Consider the following 27,989-nt stretch of genomic DNA (forward strand, 5'->3'; position numbering starts at 1 on the left):
AGCTCTGAAACAAGTAGCGGGATATATTCCCATGTGTCTTTTCTCTCACACACTCTCTTTCCTCTCAGTTTCCTTCTTCAACTTGTGCTCCTTTCAAGTGCTATAGCTCCCTCTACCTCTATATAAGCTTCTATAACTTCGTTTATTTCGAACTTCACAAAGTTTAAACCTTTCACCTTCCTCCATACTTTCTTCATCTGGGTTTTGCTTGCTATAAAAATCTAGCTAAAATTTGTCGTTTGCTTTCAGCAAGAGCTTTAGCTTAATTATCACCAGGAATTTATTTGGCAGTCATGGATTATTCATCATGGATGATTAACACTTCCTTGGATCTCAACATTAATCCCCACAGGCTTCATGAAGAACTTCCCGTAAGTATAAACATATTGGGCGGAAGATCTTCTGTGAAATGTTTCCCTCAGAATAATAATTCTTTCTTCTTTTCTTCTTGTGTGTTCATTTCAGAAAAAGGAGGTGGAAAACAACTTTTTGTCATTGAATTTGGAGGTGAAGAAATCTTCTGTAAAACAAGAGGTTAGTTGTGTCTGCCAATTCTCCGATCCTTTTTTAAGCGGTTCTTCCAATTATGGAGTTGATTTAATGGAATTACTGTTCTGTAAGACTTAAAAATTAAAAACATTTATTTCTATATCCAAAACCTGACTCTTTTGGTTTAGGGATTATTCTAGCTTTGATATTGCTGCCTGTTGCACCATTTTGTTGAATGATTCTCTTGTTAGTCTGTCCATCCATTATGGATATTAGTTATAAGCATCTTTTTTTTTTTCCCTTATTAAAAGCTGCATAAATGATGATATATATGTGCTGCCATTTCAGTCTGCTGGTGCCTTGGCGGAGGAGCTGAAGCGGGTGAGTGCAGAAAACAAGAAGTTAACCGAAATGCTCACAGAGATGTGTGAGAATTACAACACTTTGCGAGGCAATTTGATGGAATACATGAGGAAGAATCCGGATAAGGAGCACAGCTCATCAAAGAAAAGGAAGTCTGAAAGCAACAACAATAGTATTCCAATGGGAGTCAACGGAACCTCTGAAAGCAGCTCAACTGATGAAGAATCCTGCAAGAAACAAAAGGAAGACATCAAGACTAAAATTTCAAGAGTTTATATGAGGACAGAAGCATCTGATAAAAGCCTTGTAAGATTCTTAACAGCAACTGAGCATAAAAAGTCATTACCATTGTTGTGCATTAGTTTGACAGGCTTTTCATTTTTTTCGTGTATCCAGATTGTGAAAGATGGATATCAATGGAGGAAATATGGACAAAAGGTGACCAGGGATAACCCTTCTCCAAGAGCATATTTCAAGTGCTCTTTTGCTCCAAGCTGCCCGGTCAAAAAGAAGGTAAATCTAACAGCTAATTAAGAACTAGGCATTCAAACTCCACTAATTAAGTAACTGGATCACAGGCTAAGTTAATTGTGCTTGTTATTCAATATTCATTAGGTGCAAAGAAGTGTGGATGATCAATCTGTTCTGGTTGCAACTTATGAAGGAGAGCACAATCATCCTCACCCTTCTCAAATGGAGGTAACAACAGGCTCCAACCGTTGTATGACTCTTGGTTCAGTACCATGTTCAGCGTCTCTTAGCTCTTCCCCACCAACAGCTACCCTTGACTGGACAAAATCCAAGTCCAGCAGTGAGTCTAAGAATACAAGTCCCAAAACCGAATCACCAGAAGTCCCGCAGGTTTTGGTAGAGCAGATGGCTACTTCCTTGACCAAGGATCCTAATTTCAGAGCAGCACTAGTTGCTGCCATCTCAGGAAAAATGTTGCACAATAATTAAGTAGAAAATGAGTGAAGTGTATTTAACTCATTCTATAAGTGGATCTTGTTTAGAGCATAGGATCTCTATGTAAATACAACATAGGACATTGCTACATATATATTCCTCAATTTAATCAAATCCTTTTGGTGGGAATCGAGCTCCACTCAGGAGCGATAGCATGTCTAGCTGATTATGCATTGCAGCTCAGTTTTCTCTATTCTTCTGCCTCTAGATAGTTAAAATTAGGTTTCCGGTTAAGTTCTTGCGAAATTTCTATAGCATACAAAAGCAAAGAGAAACTTTGTATCGAAAAGTGCAACTTTATTGACAATACTACATCGGCCTTGTCATTTTCGAACTCTCTATTTGGAACATTGCTTCTCCCTTTTTATATCATAAAAGATTAATAATAGGGATGCAACGATCGCAAGTTCTCAAGCTGTTTAATTCATTATATAGATTCAGACTCTAGTATGAGATTTTTCACTTCACAAACTATATTCTACATTAATCTTAAGTATAGTAAGCGATGGAACATGTCTATAAATAAAATTGGGAGAGGAAAAAATGACCTGTTATTCACATGATGATGTGAGGTTTTCTGAAATATTTCTTATATTCAATCTTAACAAAGTTAACTTTTTTTTTGTGGTAATAATCAAACATAATTACTAAAGGATTTACAATAACTTATATATTTTTTTTTAACCAATCGAGTTAGATTCTCTCAATAATAAAATTAATTTGAAAGTCATAGAATTGATGTTTTTTAATTATACCAATTGTTACTAACTATATTTGGCAGGTATGAATTTTATAAAACAAGTTGAAGAAGTATTTTAACATAACCACGTTTTAAGAATATATGCATGTCAGACAGGTGAAGAAGACGGTTTATTGATCAATCTTCTCGGCCGACAAACTAAATATAATAGGTTTCTTACAATACCTACGCTGTGTTGAGTAAAGTTTTACCCAAACATAATTATGTTATAGACTTATTGATTGGTGAATTGTGATTGATTGGAGTATATAGCAGAAGTAATGTTGTGCCTTCCTAGAAAAGCAGCAAGTTCTCAACTTAGCTCTTCTTCATCCTAGATCCAGACTAATTGCATTTTATCGTCTTAGACACTAGCTATTGGAAATTACTCGTAGACTAATTGTATGTCATCCAACATTTTTCAGGTCCAAACGCTTCCTAACTGCAACATTTTAACTCTGGTTTACTGAAAGTAGGTAAGTTGGTAGAAAGTATAAAAAGCAGCACAATCCTGAGGCGTTCAACCAATACTGCAAACGAATCCAGAATGTTTACATTGATGACTACTGACCAGCTATTTGTGCTGCTGTACTTAGTTGACCGTAAGACGCGATTCAGAATTCTTTAATTACCCAAAGAATAGAAAACAAAATGGCAGAGGGAATAAAATACCTCTATAGATTAAAAGACCACATCAACTCAAGAAAGAAAAAAAGTAGGTAAGGTGCTGACTGGCCATTTCAATATATATGCTTAATACACGAGAAAGGTAATTTTGCTTTTGATTTCTACATTCCAAACCCTAACCCAGCTGTAAAAATGTTACATGGACCACTCCTTACCATTCTACACCTAGGAAGAAAAAGATTGAGAAGTGCAAATATAATAAGTGTTATGACATGATAAGAAGAGAGACAAAAAGAAATGATAAGTATGCCTATTTGAAACCAAATCTGCATCATGGATTGCCATTCTCCCTCTCTATCTATGTTTGCTAGAAACAACAAGAAGTTCCAAACAGGCTGTCTTGAGTGTTTATAAAGCAGTGATGTTTATGTATCACCACTCATAGTAATATTATGAGGGAGCTATACAGTCCTTCCTTGAGTGTGAAGTAACTGATGATGTGGCAAATCCTCTGCTTGGAACTGGCCTGTTAGTTATAAACTAAGAAATCCATGTATACTTCGGCACTCACCCTATAAAATGAGATAATTAACCTTACATGACGTGCATTTTCAATTATACTGTCTTATGAAAATCCAGGAAGATATCCCTGAGAAATTAATTAACCCAGAGCTGCGTCACAATGCAATGAATCAAAAACCAAATAGAAGCACTGCAAATATATATGGGGTGCTTCCATCGAATTCAAAAAATGTAGAAAAAATAATACTACTAATAATTTATAAATGTGGTGTAGTGTGGGTGAAAAAAAGAAAGATGCGGTTCCGTAATTGAGAAGCGGCGAGTGCTCCTCAGAAACTGAAAAGGCAAAGCGACGGGAAAGTTTAGCGGACTTGTTATGGGAAGGAATTTATTCATGAGTTTGGCGGAGAAACCATGGATTTGTAAACCACACCAAAGAAACACAAGCTAGGCTTTATTCATGCCAATCATAAACCCACACGTAGAAATATTTTTTTGTTCTTGACATTCTTGTTTCCAGCAATCAAATTATGATTTTTATATAATTTAAAAGAATCTTGCTCATAAGTTGATTGAAGGTTTAATAACTAATTTTTTTTTTTACTAATGCTTACTTTAAAAAATCATATACATTTTTTTATTTAAATAATTTTCTCATGCTGTATTTGAATGAGAACACTTTGTTTGGTATTGAGAAATGATGAAAAATATGATGGAGCGAGAAGAAATATATGGGAAATAAAAAAATTGAGTATATTTAGTAGAGGAAAAATCAGGAAAGAGAAAAAAAAATGAATCTCACACCTTACCGAAAACAATGTTAAATAATAAATTGAGAATGATCACTTTACACTGATATGCAGGTATATTAAATTTTACGAGTTAACTATATACTGCAAATATTGTTCTCCAAATGGAAAAGAATACATGCATTCTACAATTCCATGATGCTTATATTCCAGAGGCAAATACGATGGAATAGTTGCCAGTCAAAAACTGGATTCCTCAGTCTCAGGTCGTCTCAAGAAATATCTCAAGCTGTTAACAAGAACCTACAATAACAAGATATGGTAGAGATTAATTTTAATCAGTTCAGTGTTGCATTTTGACAACATGTGATGTAAAAGTCCACCACTAAAACTTCGCATTTCGTTATATAGATTCTACTAGACTAATGTATATATGAAGCAATCTTGGTTTTTCGATCATTGTTCCAGAAAAGGTTTGAAGTAGTTACCTGCTGGAGGGGCTTGATGAGGGCTTTATCCTTGTAGTTGACATGAAACTTTGCCTTAGCCAAGAGACCCTACGTTTTACAACAAACCTTTCAGATGTGACTGAGACATCCCTTTTCTAAATAATTACATTATATTGATGCATTTTGACTGTATATATGATATATAATTATTACCTCAGTGTCAAATTCTCCGGATTCAACCGCAATGTTAATGTCTGTAATAATCTTTACAAGATCCACAAGTAATCCAGGCCGATCAGCTGTCTCCACATACAACAAACTGCAAACAGGAAATTAAGAAAGGTAAACTACAATGTACATGAATTAACTAGTTAGCTAGAACTACTTAATTCAAAGATGGTACGTGTTGAGCATGTTTGATCTTGCGGCTAATATTAAGACCTCGAATAATATTATATTATTATATTAATGCGAGTTTCAACTAAGAAATTTTCTTTGTGGATCAGCATATATAGATAGATATTATGTTGAGGAAGAAGCACATTTTTGCATCACCTTCGCTTTGGGCCGTCATCAGAGATGGTTATGTGGGTTGCTATCTCTACATCAACCTGAAATGTCTTAAAAAATTACAAACCGGCGGCTTCCACCAATATAAAATGCCACAGGACCATTAAACGAACAAAAGGAGAAAGCGAATGCATTTCTAGCAACTGGTAGCAACACAAAGCAAAGAGACTTCAAATACTAGGAATTTTTTGGTAGGTTAGTTATATACTCTTTAAACATTCTTTGAAACACTTTTTTTTTTTACTGAAATTTTTAATAAAGTTGACTCAATTATTTAGGGTTCGTTAAAACGAATGTTACCACACTAGTTAGGAGCTGTTATTGCGTTAATTATTATACAATAAATACATATTAAAACCATTTTCTTTTTTCTTTACCAAAGATGGCTATTAACTTGCTGAAAAATTAAGTAGTATAAAAGTAAGTAATGGTCGATCATCACCTGCTCTTTTGGAGTAACAAGTCCAAAAGCTGCTCCCAGAGCTAATTGGGCGCTTGATTCCTTCACCACCAATTTGAAACAAATTAATTAACTCCTTGATGCTTTCAAAGTTCAAACCAAATCATGCTCCAGGAATAGTATTAATTAGAGTTGAGAAGCATACCGGGTGATACTGAATCATATTATTTAAAATTGTCAAACGGATTGCCTCTAACAACTCTGGATCTTCCACTTTTCTTCCGGAATCACTGCAAACGAAGCTCCACCACAATATTCAATTAAAGAATTCGTAGAAAATCTAGTCAATAACTTACTTGAATGGTGAAAAGGAAACCATGTAATATTTCTCATGTCTATTTCAATGTAAATGTTGGATGCAATTAGAAGCTTCCACTTTAGAAGCCATCTCGATAGAGGACTTCTGCTACGAGAATGGTGTCTAGCTATTAGTATTTAATTTGCAATCTATGATATCCACACAATAGTAGTTTCAAATTGAATAATTCTAAAATCCTTCAATGATATATTTTGCTAATCTCCCCATTTTTATTCAGCGAAAAATATTAAATATTTTTAAGATATTAAATATATATAATAATTATTTTATTAAATTATTTTTATAAAGTATTAATTAAGATGACTAAAATGAGCAGAGGTGAGGCGTAGTTAAATAATGGAGGAGATTTAACCGCCTCAAAATATGAATGTATTATTATTTTTAACACATGGGCTCCCTAGCTAAAACTCAAGAAATTTCCTTGTCTCTGGGCCACTAGCACTAGATAAGAAGATATCGTAGGAAAATATAGCATTCATTTTAGAAATTGTTTGTCCATTCATTTTCCGTCCTTCTTTAGACATTATCTCAACACCGAATTTGTAGTTGTTGCTTGCCACTGTTCAATAATTGAATTGAATGATAGAACAGAAGAGCGAGCCAAGTTAGCTTAGTACTTGAAGATTTTATTCCCATTGAGCAATAATGGTAAACGTAGCGGATTGAAATCGCGTGTACCCGATTAAGTTTCTTGCCAGCCTCTTTTTAATTGATTTGATTCTGGAATGAAGCATACATAGGACAATGTATTATTACTGTCACATACGTACATACATATAGTACTTACGCTTTTGTGATGGAAAACTTGTTGTGTTTGCCAGAAGAATCCAGAAATACATTTGCCTTAACAACATTCAGCCCCAAGTTTCTTAACGCATTCATCTGCAATACAGTCAGATTTTGAAATTCTGTTTATATTAATTAATTAATATACATATAATACAAGGAAGAAATGAACGGCTTACAGTGTCAAGAAGAGCCCCAAGGCGATCACCAAAGGTTATCTCGACCACAGTTGCATCTGGGTCAGAGTCTTGATCAATTATAACTACCGGAGTTGGAATGGTATCAGCCTCTCCTTGATTTCCATCCTGTTATATATCCACATAGTAAATTAATGTTTCAGTGGTAATTAGAGTCAACAAGCACGAGAAAAATGTACTACTAGTGCCTATTCACATGCAATAAATGACAACCATATACCTCCACAGTACCAGTAACTGCTGTTGCTCGTGCGATCATTGTTATTCCTGAAGATGAAGGTGATGATAATCTGACAAAAATGGTACATATATACAATTAACACATCATTGGGTTGGGGTGCAGTCCTCTCCTACTTGTCATGTTTTATATCTTCCACAAATTCCTAACTATTAACTTTAATCATGAGATCACACTGCTAACTGAAAGTGAAACAGACTATATATAGTTAGCATATATACCTTGTTTTGTGAGAAATGTAACATGGTTTAGTAACATAAGAGATAGAGAGGGCCTTCAAGACGGTGGTTTTTTCAAAAGGTCTCAAGGTGTTATCAGCACTCAAGTGAAGTCCAAGACTGCAAGCAGCCATAGCCAGGGCCATTTTGATAATAAAGGGAATTAATTAATTTGAGAAAGAGTGAACTTAGAATAATGGGGAAAGGCAAGAGTGCATTGGTTTCTTTATCTATGTGTCCGGAAACATCCACTAATAATATCTTTTATACATTTGGACAACAACAAAAACAGCCACGCGTTTGGTGGAGAATTTACATTACATATTAATACATATCTGTGAAGCTAGCAAGCGTACCATCGGCATCTTCATCTTATACCTTTTTCTTTTTTTAAATAACTAACTTCCAAAGCTTTTCGTGGAGAGGAAATTGAATCTTTGACGTTTTGGGGCTGTTTACACTCTTTCTGACCTGTTACTTGTTTTAATTTTTCTAATGACCTGGTCTAACATTTTTTAAAGCCTAATTTGATTTCTTAGTATACTTAAATTTTCAGATGGTATAACGTATTTCAAAATAGGCTAATTAACTAATAGGCCAATGGAGTAAATTCTATCTAAAAAAAGATTTAAATTATAAAAATTAAAATTACTACAACTCAAGGCATGGGACAAGGCCGAAAAAAGGTAAATTATACTTTTAAAGAATGAAGTATAATTTATTTATATGATATCAGCCTTTCTCAGGGGGCAGGAAGATATATAATTACACATCCCCAAAAAGAATACAATCAACTCAATCACCTTTGCCATCTCAAGAGCTTTCCTAGCTAAACTAGTCAAGCTGCTATCTCTGCCTTCAATTGCAAAATGGATGACTAACCAATTACCTGCAAGAACTCGTCTTTTACGAATCCCCCGGTGCGAGCAGATATCCATTCATTATTAGAAATCTCAAGCCACATCCAACTAACTTGCACCCTCAGCGTTGCTTCCAAAGCAAGAAACTTTCCAAGTCAGAGGTCGAACCCTCACAACAGAAAGTGTGAAGAATCCACTCCCAGATGCATTCGCCATTTACAACAAGTCAAATACTACTATGCTATGCTGGAGTGAGTTATGTTGTTGTGTTATACTACTATAGTACTATCTATATATATTAAATGGTAGAGAAGAATGCAGCGCAGAGAGAGAGATGAAATGAAAGAGACAAAGAGGAAAGAAAAGATCTTTGTTTGGCAGCAAGCGATTATGGCAATCCAATTTGAGGAAACTCCTCTCCATTCTCCAATGATGTTCTGTTCAGTTATATTACTCTTTCTTGTTTCTTTCACTGTCTGCTATACACAAATCCTAAACTAGTTGACCACGTCAGACCAACTAAAATACACAACTGAACTAATAACTGGTAAAATTAAACAGACCAAAATATTGGTGAGCTGTAAATTTTAATTAATTATTAAGAAATTGTTCGTGACTGTAATGCCACTATTAATTTAAGGTTAAATTAATCTATTCAATCCTGATTTTTTTTAAAATAAGTTCTTAAATTTGTATTTAAGTTAATAAATTTGTAAATCATTTTTAATTGTGTTTATAAACTAGTATTATATTTAATATTATGTATCATTTATAAATTTTTAAATTCTATATGATATGGAATAAAATACTATTTTTAATATTTAAATAATTGAAATGAGGGGAGAAAACCTACCCACAAAAACTAGTATTCGCAAATCCTAAAGTAGTTGATCAATTTACAATTGAGAGAACCAAACAAAAACACAACTAATTAATTATGAAGAAAATTAGACAGACCAAGTTGTTGGAGAGGATCACTTTTAATTTAAGTTTAAATTAATATATTAATTCCTAAATTATTTGATTTTTTTAAAATAAATTCATATACTTTGAATAGAGAACAGGTTCTTAAATTTATAAATTATTTTTAATTAGAATTCAAGATTAGAGTTTTGTCAAATTATATGAATCAAGAATATCCCATCTAATTTAACAAAAATCTAATCTAGAGTAGAATGATTTATTATTATTTTTTAAAAATAATTCGTGACCTATTAAATAATTAAATTATCAATTTAATCCTTTTTTTTTTGAAAAAAAATGATTATACTTTAAAAGATATAGGAATATTTTGTCCAATTTGATAGAATCATAATCAAAGATATTCCAATAAAAAATGATTTATAAATTTAGAAACTCAAAAGAATTATATATGACTAGATGCCTTCTACCAAAGGTACTACATGGCGTTTTTCTATTTTTTTTATATATTCTTTCAATCTAATTACTTTGTTTAATTTTATTTAATTAAATTTTTTATTTATTCCATGTACATGTTTCTTGACTCTTGATATTTTAGTTTTTAAAATTTTCTATTTTTTAATTTTCAGATTATTAGAAATGACAAATATATTAATTTTTTGTAAAATGAAAAAATAGTATTTTTATTATATATTTCTAAAATAGAGAAAAATAACAAAATATACATACACATATATATATATATATATATATATATATATATATATATATATAGGTGTACACATAATATTTGAATTCTTATCTTAATTTTTTCATCTTATGCAAAGTTTTTACGTTAGTAAATCAACACAAATTATAATTTTAAAACACGAAAATTCAGCAAACATAAATGAGATAAGTGAAAACAAACAAACAAATAAATTCCATAAAAAAGCAAACAAATAAAATAATACTTAAAAAACCTTTAAAATAAAATTTAGAAAGAAAAAAAAAATCAAAGTCAGAAATTTGACGTGTTTGTTGCGCTTTCAGTTCAATTTTTTTGTATTCTGTTAGGATATACAGGTAATCTTAATTTACACGTTGACTTTATCCTAATTATTAGGTCTTTACCAAAAAAATCCTAATTATTAGAATCTTCATAGTCGATTTTAAATACTACACTTATAATTTTATAAAGCTTTGATGATAGAAATTAATTGAATGATTTATTATTAATTCTTCAAAATGTTTGGACAATATTTCCAATATTAGAAATTACAAACTCAAAAGAAACCAATAAATAAATTCCTAGTAACAAAACTTGTTTTTTATAATTTCATATTTATCAATATTTATTATATAAATAATAATAAATTATAATTAAAAAATGAATAAGTATTATGTTAGATATTTTTATAATAATATAAGATAATATCTAATATTAAAAAATATCTATCAATGAGATCGGTCACTTGTGTTAGCTAACTTAGATGAAAAGTCAATGAGATCTGTTACTTGTGTTGCATTGGTGTAGACGAAACTTGAACATCATTAGCAATTATCAAGGGTCTCCTATCATCACATAAAGTATGGGTTTGATACTTAACAATAAGCAGACCATCACAGAAAGGATATGATAGCACTCTGACTATAGAGGATCATCTGTGCTAGTCTGCTCATGAGTAGAGACCAAGAACCAACCATACTGTCCCTTCCATAGTTCCATGGTTACATAGCTGAAGCTCTCACAAAACTAGAAAATATAGAGGTGCCATCTTTCAGAAGAATCTGCGGATTTCCCTGTTCAGCCTAGGCAGACGAGAGAGAGAAAGCTCATGTTATTTCATGTTGGTTAACAAGTGAAATTGCATGAAATTCTTAGCATATTCAGTCAACAAGTGAAATCATGTCCACAAAGAGAGGGGGATGGGTTCTGGTCAGGGGGAATCACATTGAGCCAATTTTCTTTATTAATTTCATTTGTCATCTAATCTAAATAAATTCATGCACAATACAAAGGTCCACTTATTCTCAGTTAGTAATAAATAAATGAAGCTGACAACAAAGAGTTGGTTCTTACTCTTATGGCAAGTGGAAAAAGTTAAAGAAAATAAAACATACCAGCTTCCCATGGTCAAGAATCAGAATGCTGTCCATATTTATAACAGTTGAAATCCGATGAGCTATTGTGATCACTGTCATTCCTTTGCATTCACTGGAAATGGTATTTTGCAGCAGTGAAGCAGTTTGAATGTCTACATTGGCCGTGCATTCATCCAAACAGAGAACCTATAAGGGCAAGAGGAACATCTCAATAACCTAATGATCAGATTTGGAAGAGGCCAGTGATATAATGTTGAGAACTTGAGATATTGACATTGATAATGTCTAGAAACGTGATGAAGTCGTTGCTTAAGAAGATACCATCGTCAATAACAAAGTTAAAGACAGACGAAAGTTTATAGTATGATCCCTTCTCTTAAATCATCATTCTTACCTTTGAAGATTTCAGAAGTGCACGTGCAAGGCAAAGAAGCTGCCTCTGGCCAACTGAAAATGACATCCCCGCTTCCTTTACAAGAACATCCAGCCCTCCAGCTGCTTCTACTTCCTCTTTCACATGACACTTCTCCAATACATTCCATATTTTCAAGTCATCATTCATTTTCAATGGATCTAGGTTATCCCTAGAATTTTGAAAGAATACAGGGAATTAAGTAGACATGAAATGTAGGTCCAATAAAAAAAAGGATTAAATATGATATTTGAAAATTTTTGAGTTAGTAAATTCCGTTAATTGTTAATGTGTCGGTTAATTTGTGATGTCAGTTATGTGTTGTGCCACGTTGGACTAAATGCGACACATGTAATTTTTTAATTAATTATTTAATGGAACTTATTCTCTTACTGTTACAAGCCACAAAAAATGTTTGAAAAACTTGTTTAAAATTAATTAAACTCGATTACGATTTCGATTTCTGGTAGATTGTAGCAAGCTACCAGAAATTGGTTTTCTCTTTTCTAGAACTTCTATGTCATGGTAATCACACAAAAATTCCAGATTCAGGCCCAGATCAAGCTCATCAAAAGGAGACAAAGCGATCTTATGCTTGACGACGACCCTCCACTGCTGCGCTTGCATTTTGAAGGTGAACACCCTCCGTCGCATTCTTCACGCCGATAAGCATAGACGGAGCTTGAAGAGGCCCAGATGATATATGGTTGAGGGTTAGCGGATTTGGAAGCTTCTAGAAGGTTGACAAAACCGGCGATGTTGCTGTGAATGTAGGATTGGGGGTTCTGCATGGTTTAGCAGACGCTGGCCTAGGTGGTGAGGTGCATGGCATGGGTGAAGGGGACGACATCGAAGAGCTTGCGGAGGAGAGCGGAGTTGTTGAGGTCGGCGTCGACGACGAAGACGTCGGCACGGTCAAGGAGGCACTGGCGGGCGCGCTTGAGGGAGGGGTCGTGGTAGCAGTTGAAGTTGTTGAGGCCGAGGATGTCGTCGCCGCGATGCTTGAGGGAGAGGGAGACAGGGAGTCGACGAAGACGGCAATGTCGGTAACAAGGACGGAGAGGCTGGAAGGAGAGGAGCTACGGCTAGACTTGGCGATGTGCTTCTCCCAGTGGGAGCCGCTCTAGGAGTCGCAGAGGGAGCTGCAACAGGGGGAGGCGGTGGGTGACGGCGATGACAAAATGAAGAGGATGAATGCTAGGAAGAAGGAGGACCAGATAGTGAGCTGACGTGTCACATTTAAAAAATTAATTAAAAATTACTAGTTTCACATTTAATTCAACATCACACTACAGTAACGGCTGTCACACTAACGGATATGTCAGCATTCTGTTAGGTAAGGACATAAATCAAAATTTTTCAAATAAATATTAAGGATTTTTCAAATAAATATTAGGGAGTAAAAATGAAAAAAAAATTATTAGGGATTAAGATCGAAATTCGAGTATATATATATGAGAGATTACTAACTTATTTAAGTCTTAAAAAAAATGCTAATCCTGTTTCTTCCTGAAAATAAGGTAAGAACTAAGAACATTATCATTGAGATGGAGCTAAATAAGAGTTTGCATCAGAATTCAGAAGTATTAACTGAAAAATTCGAATAGAGTACCTTAATGATCCTTCGAACAGAAATGGACTCTGAGGAACAATGGCCAAATGTGTACGTAGTTCTCTGACAGGAATATTTTTAATATCCACGCCATCAATTGTGATAGAGCCTGTACATATGGGTGTAAGGCGGAAAAGGGCATTTAACACACTAGACTTTCCAGCTCCTGTTCTTCCAATTATTCCAACCTGATTACATGCCATATAAAAAGTATTAAACATAATGGGTGTTAAATCTAAGAAAACTTCAGTACAAATTCAAGTATAGTACACTGACTTGTGTCCCTCCTACAATTCTAAAACTAAGATTGCAGAGTGCAGCTGGCAAAGAAGGCATATATTTCAAAGTAACAGACTGGAATTCGATAACTCCTTGATTTGGCCAATCTGGACTCAAGTATAGGCATCCAGTTTGTTCTTCTTGAGGAATGTCCATGTACTAGAAAACATTAAATGAATGTTAGGTGTTTATATATGTCTAAACATGTTTCTACTAAGTGCAAAAGTCCTATTCATACTTGAAGGGCTCTTTCAACTGAAACCATTTCCTTTTCTGTTTCGGTGAAGCTTGATAAAAAACTCCCCAACAGGGACACAATTGGAGCTGCATATGAGAGGGCCAATCCTACCTGTTGAAAAAAATGCTCCATGTTCAATTTTTGTATTAATTAGTTCATCAAATCAGAGATTTAATAAAAGAATAACAAACAAACCAGTCCTGGGGTACCAAAGTTGATAGGCAGACTGCCATGAGATCCAACAACAGCCATCACAGCTATGAATGAGACGATAAATGCACCTAATAACTGGAAGAATGTCATTATTAGCAACAACTGATATTCCATATTTAATACAAATTCAAATATAATCTTGACCTACTTTAGTGTTGCATAAATAAATTTTATAAAGCCTTTAGGAGAATTGCTTTATTTTTTTAGCTTGAAATGTCAATAAATATAAGTGACTCAAAGACATACCTGAAGACGCAAGGAAAGCCACAAACTTGCCACTATCTCTGTGTAGGAAGTCTTCTGATACAAGGTTATATGTTCAATGAATTTGGCAAAGAAAAAGTCCTGTAAAAAATGACCATTGTATTATAGTTAACTAGTTGCACTAACTCACTAGACTAGTATAAAAGTCAGAGCAGATCTGACAAGCAACTAATGCCTGTGGAAGACCAGAGAATAAAATCTTTCAAAAAGTAGTGAAGTACTATAGAAGTCATCAAAGATACAACAAAAGTCACTCTAAATAAAATAAGAACTACAAATTGTATTGAAAATTTTAGTTTGACAAGGTTCATGATTGAAGTCTTACCAGAAAAGTAAAATGAAGGATTCTAAGCACATATTTCAAGTTAAACAAACCAAACAAATAAAAAGCACTTCAGAGTTCAGAGGCAGGTTCAGTTGATAGTGCTTTGGGTATATCGATGAACACCTACCACTGTCCATGTAACCTTTACCATAACTTAGCTTTAGACTAGCTGTTTGAGTGTGCCAATCAATGTCTCTAGCAACCTTTTCCTCTGACAGTAACAGATATTGAAAGGAGAACAAGTGTGCAGCATGTTTATCTTCTGTTGTTTTTTAAAAAGATAGTGTCTTCCTTTTTATACTCTCCTCAATTTTGATAAGATGGTGATTATTATATTTTAATTATAAAGGTAAAACAATTAGTCTCCAGCCACATAAATTTTTAGTAAACAGCATAACTTTACATATACAAGTTTTTTAAAAAATTTCACACGGTAAAAGTGGTCTTTTGAAACTCTGAAAACTACAGCAATCTGTACCAGTAGGTCCACTCCATGCACCAAATTTTCATATGATGAATGGACATGATAACAAGTAAAAGATTCTAAACAAATAGCTGTTTTCTCATCCATAAATCTTATTGATGTGAATGTGATATCTTAAGTACCCTTTTTCATTAAAGTTTTTCAACATGGTAAAAAATCCTCTCTGACCACATGATCCAAACTATGATTGCTGCTTCCATTTGTATAATTAAATTAGCTTTTAAATCAAGGTAGATTGGTAGTGGTAGGAATTGAAAGTCATTCAGTGTTCTTCCACACCTGTAACAGCTATGCTCTATAAATGGTATTAGACATTTTTTCTATTTATGATTATTACTTTAAAATGACATATTTACCTCAGCCTTAAATGCCCTAATAGTTGATGATCCATCAAGTGTTTCAGTGAAAGATGTATATATTGGAGAACGAGAAACACTGTCCAGTCTTCGTAACTCTCTTGATGTTGACCTGTAGAAGAACTGAAGCCACTGAATAGGTCAGTTGAATGTTGTCTACCATCCTAAGTTAAAGAAGTCATTATGATTTTAAACATTTGAAATTCAAGAAATCCTGAAATAGTTTATTTGTAGCATTATAAAAACGCCTATTTTATACACCATAATTATGAAAATAACCAAATCATACAATATAATAACAAAAACAATCCTAATAGTTTTAGAACTTACAACGTAAAACAAGGAGAGGTTAAATATGAGAAAGTGATAATAAGAAAAAAGGCTTAAATATGTTTTTGATCTCCGATAAATGACTGAATTTTTGTTTTGGTCTCCAATATTTTTTTTACTTTTTGGTCTCCAATAAATTTTTATTTTGTTTCTGGTCCCTCAAGTGCTATCCAAATCACTTTTCAAAGCATTATCTAAACAAATTTGAGGACCAAAAACAAAATAAAAATTTATTAGGGACCAAAAAAGTTTTTAAGACATTATTAAGGATCAAAACAAAAATTATTAAGAATGAAAAATATATTTAAATCGTAAGAAAAAAGAGTACCTGTAGTCTACTGTAGATATACCAAAATGGCAATAGCAAGAGTAAGAAGAAGACCTATGGAAAACAGAAAGATAAAAATATTTTGGTAACGGGGACAGTCAACACAAATCTCGAAGTTCCATAGTACATAAGACAGACAAAGAAAATTATGGATACCTGTACATAACACAAAATTATTGTAATACCCAACAAGCCTACAAAATTAGCTAGGAGAATGTTCATAATGAACGGAAGAGAATCATCAATTGTATAAAGATCTGAAGATAACCTGCATAAAACATCATAAATAACATAAATTCCAATGATCATAATCTGCTGTTGCCTGAAGACATCTTATTCTAACCTATTCAGTATTCTTCCCCCCGGGGTCTGATCAAAGAATTGCACAGGTGCATTGACAAGCTTGTTGAGCAATTTATTGTGTACCTTAGTTGCTGCTTGCAATCCACCAAATGCAAAAGAGAATGCCCTCACCAATGTGAAAAGGGAATTCATAATACAAAAGAGACATAGTATAGCCTGCACCGTTAATTATCATCTCAAAACAAATAAGAGAATTACATTCAATAGTAGTTGATAGTCTAGGCAAAAGATTAGGAAATTGTTAATTTTTAATTTACTACAAATGGTTTATAAACAGTGAGCTAAGAACTTTCAATACTGCTTAATACTGAAATTATCTGAATTACTATTAGCTTCGTTTAACTACTCCATTCTCCAACATGATATTTACAGGGTGAAAGTGGGGGATTCAATTTCTTTCTTTCTTTCTTTTCAGTAGATTCAAACCTTATAAAATTAAGTTTCTTATTAAAAAAAACCCCTTAGCATTACTCAGAGCTATTATAATTAATAAAAAGAAATTTCTAATTGCAAGTATTTTGTTGCGCTTGTTGCACAGACATATAATGCCAGAAAATATTTAATTGTCCATGAGTCATGTCCAGCAAGAAAAATGTACTACAAAAACTATTACAACAGATTATCCTCTCACCAGATAGAAAGACACAGAATATCTTGTTTGACTGCTTTCTGTTGTTGTATCAACCCAAAATGACAGCCATAAATCATTCCCATTACGAGAAGCTTGCATCAGAATGGCTGATAGGCATATAATGACTGTCATAAACCAACCAGTGAAGACAGCATAACTCCTGCAAAAAGGCTCTAAATTGTTAACCAACAATTGAAGACCAGAAAAGCTTATCTACAAACTGACAATCCCATACATCTCTGATATCAAAGACGTGTATATTTATACTTACTTATACACTCCAAGTTCAACTTTCCCCTCTTTCCTCAACTCAACTTCAACTATCTCCTCTGCTCCCTCCAGAACATGCACAATATCTGAATTAGGAAGAGACTGCTCCTTGGATTTGGATGAAAGATTTGTGCTGCAAGATTGTCTATGATTATGTAAAGCTGAATCAATTTCGTTCAATGGAGAGAATTCTGTATAAGAAGAAATTGGAAAGTCAGCTGAATTTCCCATCCACTTTATGCGTCCCTTGTCCATTACAACAATCATATCAGCAGAAGATATTGCCTGCATGTAAATTCAGATACACCAACAATTTAATCCTTGTACAAGTACACCTTTTACAGATATACAAAATATATAATTACATATCTTCTGAAAAATACTCTCATCAAGTATAGCCGAAAATATCAGTGAAAACATCACATTCATCTGTATTAATCAGAATGATTGACAAAACCCCACGTAATTTATGATAATGAATAATAATTGTGAAGAGATTACATAACTACCTGGATGTTATGAGTACAGAGCAATCGGGTTTTTCTCTGCATAAGAGGACCTAAAATGGCATTGTGTAAGATACGTTGAGCAACTTGTACATCAACTGCACTCAGGACATCATCAAGCATAACAACATCTGAGTCATGATACATGGCCCTGTTAATTGAACGGTATTAAAACAGTTGTTGTTGATAAATAATCAGGGCATAAAAACCCCAAATATACAATTAGAGTAAAAAGAGAACAGGAAGCTAGCACCTTGCCAAAGCAAGTCGAGCTCTCTGTCCACCTGATAAGTTGACTCCTTTCTCTCCAATATAAGCCATGTCACCTCGAACCATCATTGAGACATCAACATCTAATGCACATGCCTGCAGTGTATCAGTATACCTGTTTATAGCAGGGAGTTGATAAATTGGAAGAGCATTAGTTCTTTTGGTTCAAAACATGTTTGTAAAGTTCAAGGTCACCCTGAGCAGAAGAAGCAGGTCTAGGTTTCAATCAAATTAAAATTATGAGGTATAAAAAACTCTTATAGTTGAAGGCATTATACCTTTCAGGATCATAGCTTTTCCCGAACAATATGTTGTCACGCACTGTTCCAGATAAAATCCAAGGGACCTGCCATTTGAGACTTTGAGGAAACAATGAAATAAGAAATTTCTTTCTAAGGCTAAGCATATTACATTATCGCATACAAACCTGTGGTACATAAGCAATGGATTCATTGGAATAAACAGAGCCACGAGCAAGCTGCATTTCTCCAAGAATTGAATATAACAGGGATGATTTACCTGAACCAACCTGAATATATGCAGTTGGTGAAGCGAAAATAGATATAACTAAGGTTGTGCTTCAGATATTAGAAGTAGTTTCATTTATCAAATTAAATTGTGAAATATTGAAACTGCTGATGATCTTGACAGATATAGAAGACTAAGTGGATGGAAGCATGACATACTTTATATATTTTGAACTAATGATCTCAAATATCTATTTTTAATAAGTTGTGATGAAAAAATATAATGGGTGTGTATCTCCAATGGAATTACTTTACCATATAAGATATTTTTACTTTCTTTGCTAAAGACATCTTGATAAAATTCAAACAAGGATCTGACCTCTCCAATAACTGCAACAAAGGAACCCTGGGACACACTTAGAGTCACATGATTCAACACCAAATTTAATGCTTGTTCCTCACTGCTTGACCAAGTACAACATGCATCTTGTATAAAGACACCCAAACCTTGTACAGAATCAGGCTGTTTACTTAGGAATGATGATGGACTCGAATTTGTGTCTCCCACTTTAAATTTACGTTCAGGACAAGAGAGAAACCTACTCAATCGTCTGGAGGATATGATGGCCTACAGTGAAGTTAATAGAAACTTTTTATCCTAATATGTGTATAAATCAATTTTGTTCATAAAAATTCATGGATTATAGGAGACTCACATCAATCAATCCATTAATTACCCAGGGGAATGAATTTAGTGGTGAAATCAGCGTGTTAAACAAAGCAAGACAAGTGAAAACCTGCAATTAAGATTTTTTACTGCATCAAATTTCTTAACAATGAAAGAAAATAATTAAATGTAAAATAAAAAAGAAAAACTTGTCAATAAGATTAAGTTAAAAAATTTTGATAATACCATTGCAGCATCAAGTTCATGTCCCATCAGTGCAAAGAGTCCAAATGTGAAAAGAGAAAAGAGTGTTGGCGTTGTAGCCCAAAAGAAAACACACCATGCATCCAAGTACTTCCGAGTCTATAAAACATGGATGAAATGATGATTAAATTTAAATAAGAATAAAAAGAAAGCAATCAATTTGATTTTGCCATTCTTGAATACTATCTCAGTGGCTTTCAAGAGAAGTTTTACATTTTCATCTATAAATAAATAAATAAAATCAGAATATGAAGTCTTACAGCTAAGTGTTTGACTTCCAAAGATCTTGTATCCATCAACCAACTAGAAAAAAGAAGTTCCCATCCATACATCTTTAAAGTGCGAATATAAGTCAAAAGTTCTCCTGTCCTACGAATCCTGTAAGAAGCATAAATTTTAATATTGCAAATATGCACCAGCAGCTTTCATTCATATTCATCCACCATTGCCCCCACAGAAAGAAGTAAAATGAGAAAATCAGGAAAAGAATAATAAGTTGTTAATGTTAGGAAGTCCCACATCATCTGCTTCAACTCTCAAGGTGCAGCTTTTATATATCAGTGGTCTCAAATATCAAAGATGATTTTCTTTGGACGCGAACATAGGGAATAGGATACAGTTCTTCACTATTACCCTAATGTAGTTTTCTTTCAGCTTGTGTAATCTCAAGGCTTGTTAGAGAATCAGTCATGATTGGTACTTATAAAAATCTGTAACGATTTAGTACCTCTGGTACTTATCAATGAATATATTATATTTTTGGCTGATAAAAAAAAAAAAAAATCTATTGGGCAACTTTACTTAGTGTCAATTTGTTTTAATCTGAAATCTAGCATGGTATCAAAGCCTATAGTCCATCTTGGTTCTCGCCTATTCTAATAGACACATCTGTTCTGACTGTCATCTGTGGAGGGGGGGGTATTAGGAAATCTCACATTGTCTGCCTCAATTCTCATCTAACAGTTTATCCTGGGGGGAAGATGATAAGATTGTGGAATTCTCAAAATAAGTAATTTTGGTAAGTTACAACCAAATTAATTTATGGTTACCTTTCATCCTTTTCCTTCATCATTTGCTCAGTAGCCCTTGCAATCAATTGTGATATCCATTTATTCACTGCATCAATTAAAATTGAGTAATAAGACAAATACTAGTTTTTTAAATAAATGAATGAACTTCAAGGTCAAGTATACATTTCTTAAAAATTATAGAAAGTAAAAGCATCTGACTTGTAAGATACATCTTAAATCTAAACAAATAGCAGGCAAAAGTTGTTGCAAGTACAGCTTAATCAAGTGTTATTGATATAGTATAAAGTATAAACTTCTATTTGAATTCAGTTATTGATAATGTTTGAAAAAATTTACTGTTAGGATTTAGGAAACAAATTCAGTTATAGGTACAGTTTTAACTTCTCTGCATTCCAGCTGATATTCACAATGATGAACTCAAGTAGGTGAAAAACAGATTAAACAAGGATTGAAATATAACAGTTGTGGTTTTCTGTCACTATTTTTTTTTAAATGTGATATTTCTACCTGGTATCAATAAAATGGTTATCGCTAATCCAGATACAAATGCAAATTTGACTTGAGTATACAAAAGATAGAGCGCCACTCCAATTTGTAAAGGCAGGCTGAAACAATAAAAACAGTGCTTAAGATCTCTACAAATTACATTATTAAATATCAACAGTCATGATTTGATATCAAATGTAAGCTACAGAAGATGATGTAAAATCAAATGTTATCACATACAGCTAAAACCTCAGCAGGTTCCATCAAACACAAAGTAGTTTATACACATCTTTAACCCGTAGAATAAATAATACATGGTAATTTTATTGAACACCTGTGAATTTCGTTCCTAGTAAGACAGAAAATAAGGGTCTTTTAGACTTTCACAATTATAAGTATGTTAGGCTACAGACATTCAGAGAGATAAGGAAAAAAAAGAGTTTGGTAAAATGTCTTAGCATTAAGAAATTCAAAAATTAAGGGAATACCTCCACATATCATGGAAACTATTACACAAGTTGACAGTACGGTCAGCATCCACTGACATAAATGTCTGAATTTCGCCATTTGTGAATTTTGAACGCTCTGCTAAGTTCACACGTAGGCACTTCAAACACATGAAACAATGTGTACATTTTAGTATGAAAGCATGATCATGAGTCACGCTATCAAAAGTCATGCGTGCATCAGTAACAACATTAGGGGAGTAAATAAAAAGAGTATGAGCATTTTATTATTATGAAAATCTATATTTCAGCATTCAAAAACAAATAAAATAAAATAAAAATGGCATACCTTCTCATAGATTAGAGTCATGATACTAGATCGCAGCTTCAGCTTCAGTTTGGAAAGATGAAAAGTATATTGTGTATCTAAAAAGGATCTAGACCAGAAGGACACTTTTTTACTATTTGTTACTGGTAAATAAAGAAAAAAAGCACCAAATTTATACAAGTCCACACTGACTAAACAAATGTTGCTCAAAGTCTGAGTGAATACAACATGAAAACATTGCCTGTTACAAGAAAATGCAAGAAAGACATGTCTAAAGGTTCCCTAAGAGAATCCTTTCTCTTTGCCATTCTGCTCATGGTTGCTTTAAGGGGGTTCCAATTTCTGATTTGCAGAGAGATTGGACAGAATTGTTGCATTTTTAGCAACATTGGCTCTTTGTTTTTTTCCATTTATATGTTTGGACGCTAACTTTTCCTCCCACAAGTTGCGTTCTTCTCTTAGCTACTATCCTAGAAGCTTAAGTTGTCTATGTGGAGGCCTATGAATGATTTTATATCTCAATCACAATGTTATCATTTATTTTTTCTGTTGAAAAACATAATGAGTTTTTCTTTTGGGTTCTCACTTCTCACTCTTTCCCAATTTTATGTTATTTACACAATTATGTAGTCATTCTATCAAATAAATAGTGGTTGAATGATGAGCAGTTAGTTAATATATACATTTTTGTTTCATACATTTTATAACATTTATTTATCTTAGAATTTGGACTTAGGGCTTAACTCAACAAAACCGGCTTGTAAGGTGAGGATTGCCTAAGCTTTATAAGCTCTATTTAAGCCAAATCTCTAGTTTATGTAGGACTAAGCACCATCCTTGAGACTACAATTAAGGCAGCCCCCAAAGAGATGACAACTACGGCAAGCTAGGGGTGACTGTAATTAAGGTGGTTTTCCAGCAATAAAGCACAAGAAGAAACAAAAAATGGCTTAAATAGGGCTTATAAAGAAGGACAGTTCTCACCTGAACCTGAAACTTAATTATATAGGAAAAACATAGAGATGAACTGTAAAACATAATGAATTATATAACTGCAAGTATTAGACTTACTTAATTATAGAGGTGAGACCCAAGGATAATGCAAGTAAATACCCGTCCAAATTCACTGAACCTGAAAGACATAACAAAAATGGAACCAAATTTTTATGAGGATTTCTAGTCCTAATTGATTGATATGCAGATAAAAGGAAATTATAAAAGGAATGACACTACCATCACTATAATATATATATATATATATATATATATATATATATATATATATATATATATATTCAGTTGGCAAATAAAGTTAATGCACCAAGGATAGCAAAATAGAATTACTGTGCACAAAGGGGATAAAATAATGGTAAAGCTTATCAAGTAAGAGAATAAATAAAGCATTAAGTGCAAGCCAAAATTTTAAAGATCAATAATGGAGAAACAAAAACTATTCCTTGTTGTAACACCTTGCTGAAGAAACTGGATCAGCTTATTGAGAAGCAATGGTCCCGCAAAACCAATACAATCATTAATCACCTGGACGAATTTCAAACACATTTTAGATGAAGAAAATAAAATAAAACATGATAAAATAAAGCATAGTTAGACTAAAATTTTGGTTTATTTATGGACAAAGACTTGGTACTTTAATATTGACATTTATATACTTCATAAAAGGCATACAAACAAGGGCAGGATAAGAATTCAATATCATTTGGAAACATCCTGTTTTCTCCCTTGTAAACTAATAATTATATATGTCAATTGTCAAGGTGTCAATGCCATTAAAATTTATGTAATAATCCTACTTAAGTGATCTTATTTTTAAGTTGACATGATAAATAATTTATTTTTAAAACATGTCAAGGTATCAATATCATTAAAATTGGGTATGGGATGCTATATACAAACTATGAAAAATTCTCACTACTTATTTGGAAATTGATAAGAATGATTGCCTTCTAGAAGTTAGCATGTTTGACCAATAGCCCTTGAACCATCACTTCTCACTTAAAGCAATGTACAGTACAACACAAGAAACATCTTCTGTAGACATAAAATTACTGAACAGGGATTAAGTTTCCTTTCTTTTCCAGATAAAAGATCAGAACTTTCATTCCATGGAATTTGAAGGTTCAAAAGTCTTGAAAAAGGCATTACTTAAGAGAATTAAATTCCCCTAGTCCATAGCAGCTTAAACATATGGTATAAATATTGTGTAAAAAGAGTAATGCACAAACTTTGGTTTATCCAGCGTGGGAGAGGAAACCATGTTTTGGTTTAGAAAAATACCTTCAATAAACCCAGGCAGAGATATGGCCATCCATACGCACTACAGAGTGCTCTAAACAAGGATGGGTTCGAATCATTGTTACTCAGTTGAGCTTGCCAGCAGGATAAAATCACATCATGACAAGAAGAAGGACCAATGTCAGTAGGTAGCGGCAACAGATCTTCAGGGTCTAATTGCTTTATCACACCATGATTCATTACTGGAGTTATGAATTTGAAAGTCATCAAATCCCAAAAGTTTCCATTATTTCCCTTTAGAAAGAAAATTTAAAATAGTAAAAGCATATCAATCTTAGAAATTGGAAATAAACATAACAGAGATTATGACAAGACAACAAGAAAATAGTATATTTTCTTTAAAAAATAAGCCAAACATGTCATTATCTATAAAAGAATTATTAAATCATTAAAATCACTGTTATTTGGGGGGCGGGGGGTTGTTATGCAGAGATTGTCAAGAACAAGAAATACACTCCACACTCCTGGATTCAAGAAACCACATTAATTGACAAGGCTAAAATTAACTCTCTATGTGTTCAAGATGAAAATAGTTGTGATGGAAAACTTATTTCAGGTATATACATATCATACTGAGCAAAAATTCAAAGAGGGGATTCATTCATCACATGATAAAAATAGAGCCTTATTATAAAAGAAGAATATGATAGGAAACACTTCAAATAACTTCCACAAGATAACATTCTACAGGAAAAAAATAACTCAAGCACAAAAATACATGCAAACCCCGTCAATGTCTGGTCTTAGGCAAATAAACCTCTAAACTCTGAAATCTAAATTTGGCAAATAACCACCTAGTTTGCAAAATGTTTCGGTAACTTCTTTTATCCATTTTTTGTTAGTTATAGTATCTTCAGAAGTTCAGCCACACTTAAGTTAAAATTTTAAACTCTCAGCCCACATCTTAACACTCAAGAAAATAAAATTTCTAAAGTGAGAAATTTCTTTGATTATAAACTTACTATTGACACAATTTTCAAAAGGATGTTGACTGCCAAAGTTGAAAGTTGATGGCTACTTGAGCAAAAGCCCCAGACTTCAAAAAAAAATTCTGTACATTTCCCCTTTAATTTTTCCACCATCCAATTACTTAAACAGTATGCAAGAAGTAAATTGTATTTAAATTCAAAAGTTATAGTCTAGACTTCATCCGATACATAATGGATACTAATTATTTTAAGAGAGTAAACACAAGAGTCTATGAAAAGAACTATGTTTGACGACATATACTTACAAGGTCATTATAGCCACCTTCCTCAAGGTCTACTCCATTCGAAAGAAGTGGATCTTCCAATAAACTAAAATTATGGCAGCAGATTCAGTTGAAATTTATCAATGTCCTCTAGAAACAAAATGTAATTGTCATCTCTATATACTAAATGACATATACTAACATCTTGAATAAGTGATAACTAATAACCAGAATGGCATGCAATGCATCCTCTATAATATAACCAAGGATATTCAGGAATCTAGGATGGACAAAAGTTTAAAGGCCAAATAAATGGGTTTAAGTAATATGTGTTGGAGAGAGAAAGATTATCAGTTCTACTACCTTTTAAAATTTTATCTAATGCTTAATGCTTATCACTAACCTTAAAAAGAAAGTGAATGTGTAAGAATGACATGCCAGTATATACCTGCTTTTGAAAGATGGTATCTTTATCCGGATCACATTGATAGCTATGCTAAATGAGATATTCAAGAGAACAACTAAGCTTTCCATGATGCAGACTGAAACCTACAATGAAAATCATGCCAATCTTTCACATTTAACCGAATCATGTACAACTTATTTGAAAATGAGTAAATATTATCAGTAATAAAGGTAAACTTGACATGCCAAATTAAAAAATCTAAGCCAGAAAATAATAGCACCTTCAGTGATGAAAACTTTGTCATCAAATAGAAAACTGCCAATATTGCTTTCAGAATCCACCAGAAACATAACCCACGGTTGAAGACAATGTAATGGCTGCTGGCACACTTTGTGAATAGAATGATATTTATCTAAATATAGGCACGAGGGAATATTTAGATTACAAGCAATTAAATGCATTAAATTCTACAGAACATTGTAGCTGACAGCTAAAAATCAGGAAACTTACCCACAAAATCAACTCAGAACAGCTATTGAACCATTTATGATATCCAACAAAGTGACTATTGTGGTCTTTCTTCCACAGAAAAATTAAGTCTACGATTGAAAGACAAGCTCCAACAGCTGGTATAAGGTTCAGGACAAATTTTTCTGGAAGGGTCATCTGTTTTTCATTGCAAAAACATCAAATATGAATATAATTATCTCAGGTATATACTATAATACCATATGTGGGGGTATTTCCAGGTGATTCAGACAATTTCAATTCAGCAAAGCTTGACAGTTAGTGGACAATCTATGAGCTGTAGAGAACACCTTACAGAGAAACACTACATGATAACAGAAAGCTCATAAACAGAATACAGAGGGCAGTTTATAGATTTTGGACATATTTCTTTGAGGCAGTTATCTAGTCACAGAATACAGAAAGCTCATAAGATCAGCTGATACCTGGGAATCTGATAGCCGAAATCCACGACCAATCTTCTGATTAAATCCAAGCACAACAATCATAACAACAGTCACTATGTTGACCGCAAAAACTAAAACAGTAGGAGATATTAAGGGAAACCAATTCATATATATATATATATATATATATCTGTATATAATCAATGGACTAGCTGAAAGCTAAAATCTCGAAATGAATAAGGATATATGTCTTCAAAACAGTCGGAAAATCTCTCCCCATCCCATACCTGTAAACCATGAAGAAAAAAAAGTGCAATGAATCTTCATGATCTTTAATGTGCAAGTAAAGCTAAATGCACAGAGACAATCTAATGTCCCTTTATTTTTTAATCACTTATCAGTTCCCAGAAAAAAATGCGAGTAGCTCTGGTGGCAGTGTCAGCAAAGTATAGTTAATTTTGAAGTAAATTGAAAAGAAGAAACAGATTCAGAAGCATGAATTATATGATATCAGAAGTCTAACAATATTTTAAGGAAGGCGCAAGGCTAGAATTTAGTGGCAAACAGAACAGAATCTACGAGAAATGGAGATTGAGAGTCTTCATGAGTTGAAAATGAATATAGATAGAATTATAGAAACATATGATAGTAAAATGTTAGAAATTGAAATTGATAAGTAAAATTGCGGAGGTTGATTAAAATTTAAAAATATAGAAATATGTGGTTGCGGGTGATAAGTGTTGGACATAAACAACTTTGGAAAGAGGAAGAGATGCGTACGAATGGAGAATTAGGGCAAATTAGAGCGAGGAATTCGTCCATGGAATGGAATACAAGAGTGAGTGAGAATCAAATCATCAAAGGTTCGTTGTTTTGCTTTGCTTTATATTTTTCAATGCTCTGTTCATGCAAAAAACCAAGCGCGGTTCAGGGATTTCTCTTTTTGTTTTTCTTTTAGATACGCGCAATTTTAATATAGCAGTTTCCATTGTGAACCTATATATATATATATATATATATATATATATATATATAT

At 33.1% G+C, this 27,989-nt stretch overlaps 3 protein-coding genes across 9 annotated transcripts; 1 reads left to right on the forward strand and 2 right to left on the reverse strand.

Moving 5' to 3' along the window:
- On the forward strand, positions 1 to 2,152 carry LOC100798375 (probable WRKY transcription factor 40). The gene is made up of 5 exons (XM_003543654.5): positions 1 to 371; positions 466 to 534; positions 838 to 1,158; positions 1,249 to 1,365; positions 1,468 to 2,152. The coding sequence occupies exons 1-5, from the start codon at positions 294 to 296 to the stop codon at positions 1,810 to 1,812; spliced, it is 930 nt and encodes a 309-aa protein (XP_003543702.1). The 5' UTR covers positions 1 to 293; the 3' UTR covers positions 1,813 to 2,152.
- A 2,364-nt stretch (positions 2,153 to 4,516) lies between these two features.
- Positions 4,517 to 7,943, reverse strand: LOC100799245 (ACT domain-containing protein ACR11). The gene is made up of 10 exons (XM_003543656.5): positions 7,696 to 7,943; positions 7,457 to 7,526; positions 7,219 to 7,344; positions 7,041 to 7,135; positions 6,080 to 6,164; positions 5,917 to 5,976; positions 5,460 to 5,515; positions 5,118 to 5,223; positions 4,944 to 5,012; positions 4,517 to 4,758 (listed from the first exon to the last, which is right to left on the reverse strand). Exons 1-10 carry the CDS (start codon positions 7,836 to 7,838, stop codon positions 4,696 to 4,698), a joined length of 873 nt encoding a protein of 290 aa, XP_003543704.1. The 5' UTR covers positions 7,839 to 7,943; the 3' UTR covers positions 4,517 to 4,695.
- Positions 7,944 to 10,986: 3,043 nt separating this feature from the next.
- On the reverse strand, positions 10,987 to 27,929 carry LOC100814181 (ABC transporter C family member 13). 7 transcript variants are annotated; one of them, XM_041008578.1, is made up of 36 exons: positions 27,734 to 27,928; positions 27,200 to 27,240; positions 26,993 to 27,092; positions 26,550 to 26,705; positions 26,320 to 26,451; positions 26,082 to 26,182; positions 25,676 to 25,739; positions 24,424 to 24,675; positions 23,598 to 23,667; positions 23,200 to 23,260; positions 22,150 to 22,237; positions 21,843 to 21,961; positions 21,376 to 21,473; positions 20,887 to 20,953; positions 20,098 to 20,215; positions 19,820 to 19,936; positions 19,623 to 19,703; positions 19,286 to 19,534; positions 18,867 to 18,958; positions 18,718 to 18,785; positions 18,423 to 18,522; positions 18,173 to 18,320; positions 17,665 to 17,948; positions 17,394 to 17,553; positions 16,743 to 16,918; positions 16,556 to 16,667; positions 16,400 to 16,453; positions 15,742 to 15,864; positions 14,559 to 14,657; positions 14,295 to 14,387; positions 14,100 to 14,210; positions 13,859 to 14,020; positions 13,583 to 13,770; positions 11,953 to 12,142; positions 11,577 to 11,744; positions 10,987 to 11,264 (listed from the first exon to the last, which is right to left on the reverse strand). In XM_041008578.1, exons 1-36 carry the CDS (start codon positions 27,773 to 27,775, stop codon positions 11,184 to 11,186), a joined length of 4,365 nt encoding a protein of 1,454 aa, XP_040864512.1. In that variant the 5' UTR covers positions 27,776 to 27,928; the 3' UTR covers positions 10,987 to 11,183. The 7 variants fall into 7 exon arrangements, with proteins under 7 accessions (XP_040864512.1, XP_006595183.1, XP_006595186.1 ...); XM_006595120.4 differs by having other exon boundaries at positions 18,423 to 18,554; positions 18,867 to 18,968; XM_041008579.1 differs by lacking the exons at positions 10,987 to 11,264; positions 11,577 to 11,744 and having other exon boundaries at positions 11,951 to 12,081; positions 18,423 to 18,554; positions 18,867 to 18,968; positions 27,734 to 27,929.
- Positions 27,930 to 27,989: the final 60 nt, after the last annotated feature.

Source organism: Glycine max, chromosome 13 (assembly GCF_000004515.6).
Source record: "Glycine max cultivar Williams 82 chromosome 13, Glycine_max_v4.0, whole genome shotgun sequence".
NCBI lineage: Eukaryota > Viridiplantae > Streptophyta > Magnoliopsida > Fabales > Fabaceae > Glycine > Glycine max.

Excerpts from the sequence above, each read along its gene's own strand:
- LOC100798375 (XM_003543654.5), top strand. The coding sequence starts at position 294 with ATGGATTATTCATCATGGATGATTAACACTTCCTTGGATCTCAACATT. Across the intron at positions 535-837 it reads AATCTTCTGTAAAACAAGAG|TCTGCTGGTGCCTTGGCGGA; the intron begins GTTAGTTGTGTC and ends CTGCCATTTCAG. Across the intron at positions 1,159-1,248 it reads AAGCATCTGATAAAAGCCTT|ATTGTGAAAGATGGATATCA; the intron begins GTAAGATTCTTA and ends TCGTGTATCCAG.
- LOC100799245 (XM_003543656.5), bottom strand. The coding sequence starts at position 7,838 with ATGGCCCTGGCTATGGCTGCTTGCAGTCTTGGACTTCACTTGAGTGCT. Across the intron at positions 7,345-7,456 it reads CAGTTACTGGTACTGTGGAG|GATGGAAATCAAGGAGAGGC; the intron begins GTATATGGTTGT and ends GATATATAACAG. Across the intron at positions 5,516-5,916 it reads TTGTTACTCCAAAAGAGCAG|GTTGATGTAGAGATAGCAAC; the intron begins GTGATGATCGAC and ends AAGACATTTCAG.
- LOC100814181 (XM_006595120.4), bottom strand. The coding sequence starts at position 27,775 with ATGGACGAATTCCTCGCTCTAATTTGCCCTAATTCTCCATTC. Across the intron at positions 27,241-27,733 it reads TTTGCCCTAATTCTCCATTC|GTATGGGATGGGGAGAGATT; the intron begins GTACGCATCTCT and ends CATGGTTTACAG. Across the intron at positions 18,786-18,866 it reads CCATTGCTTATGTACCACAG|GTCCCTTGGATTTTATCTGG; the intron begins GTTTGTATGCGA and ends CTCAAATGGCAG.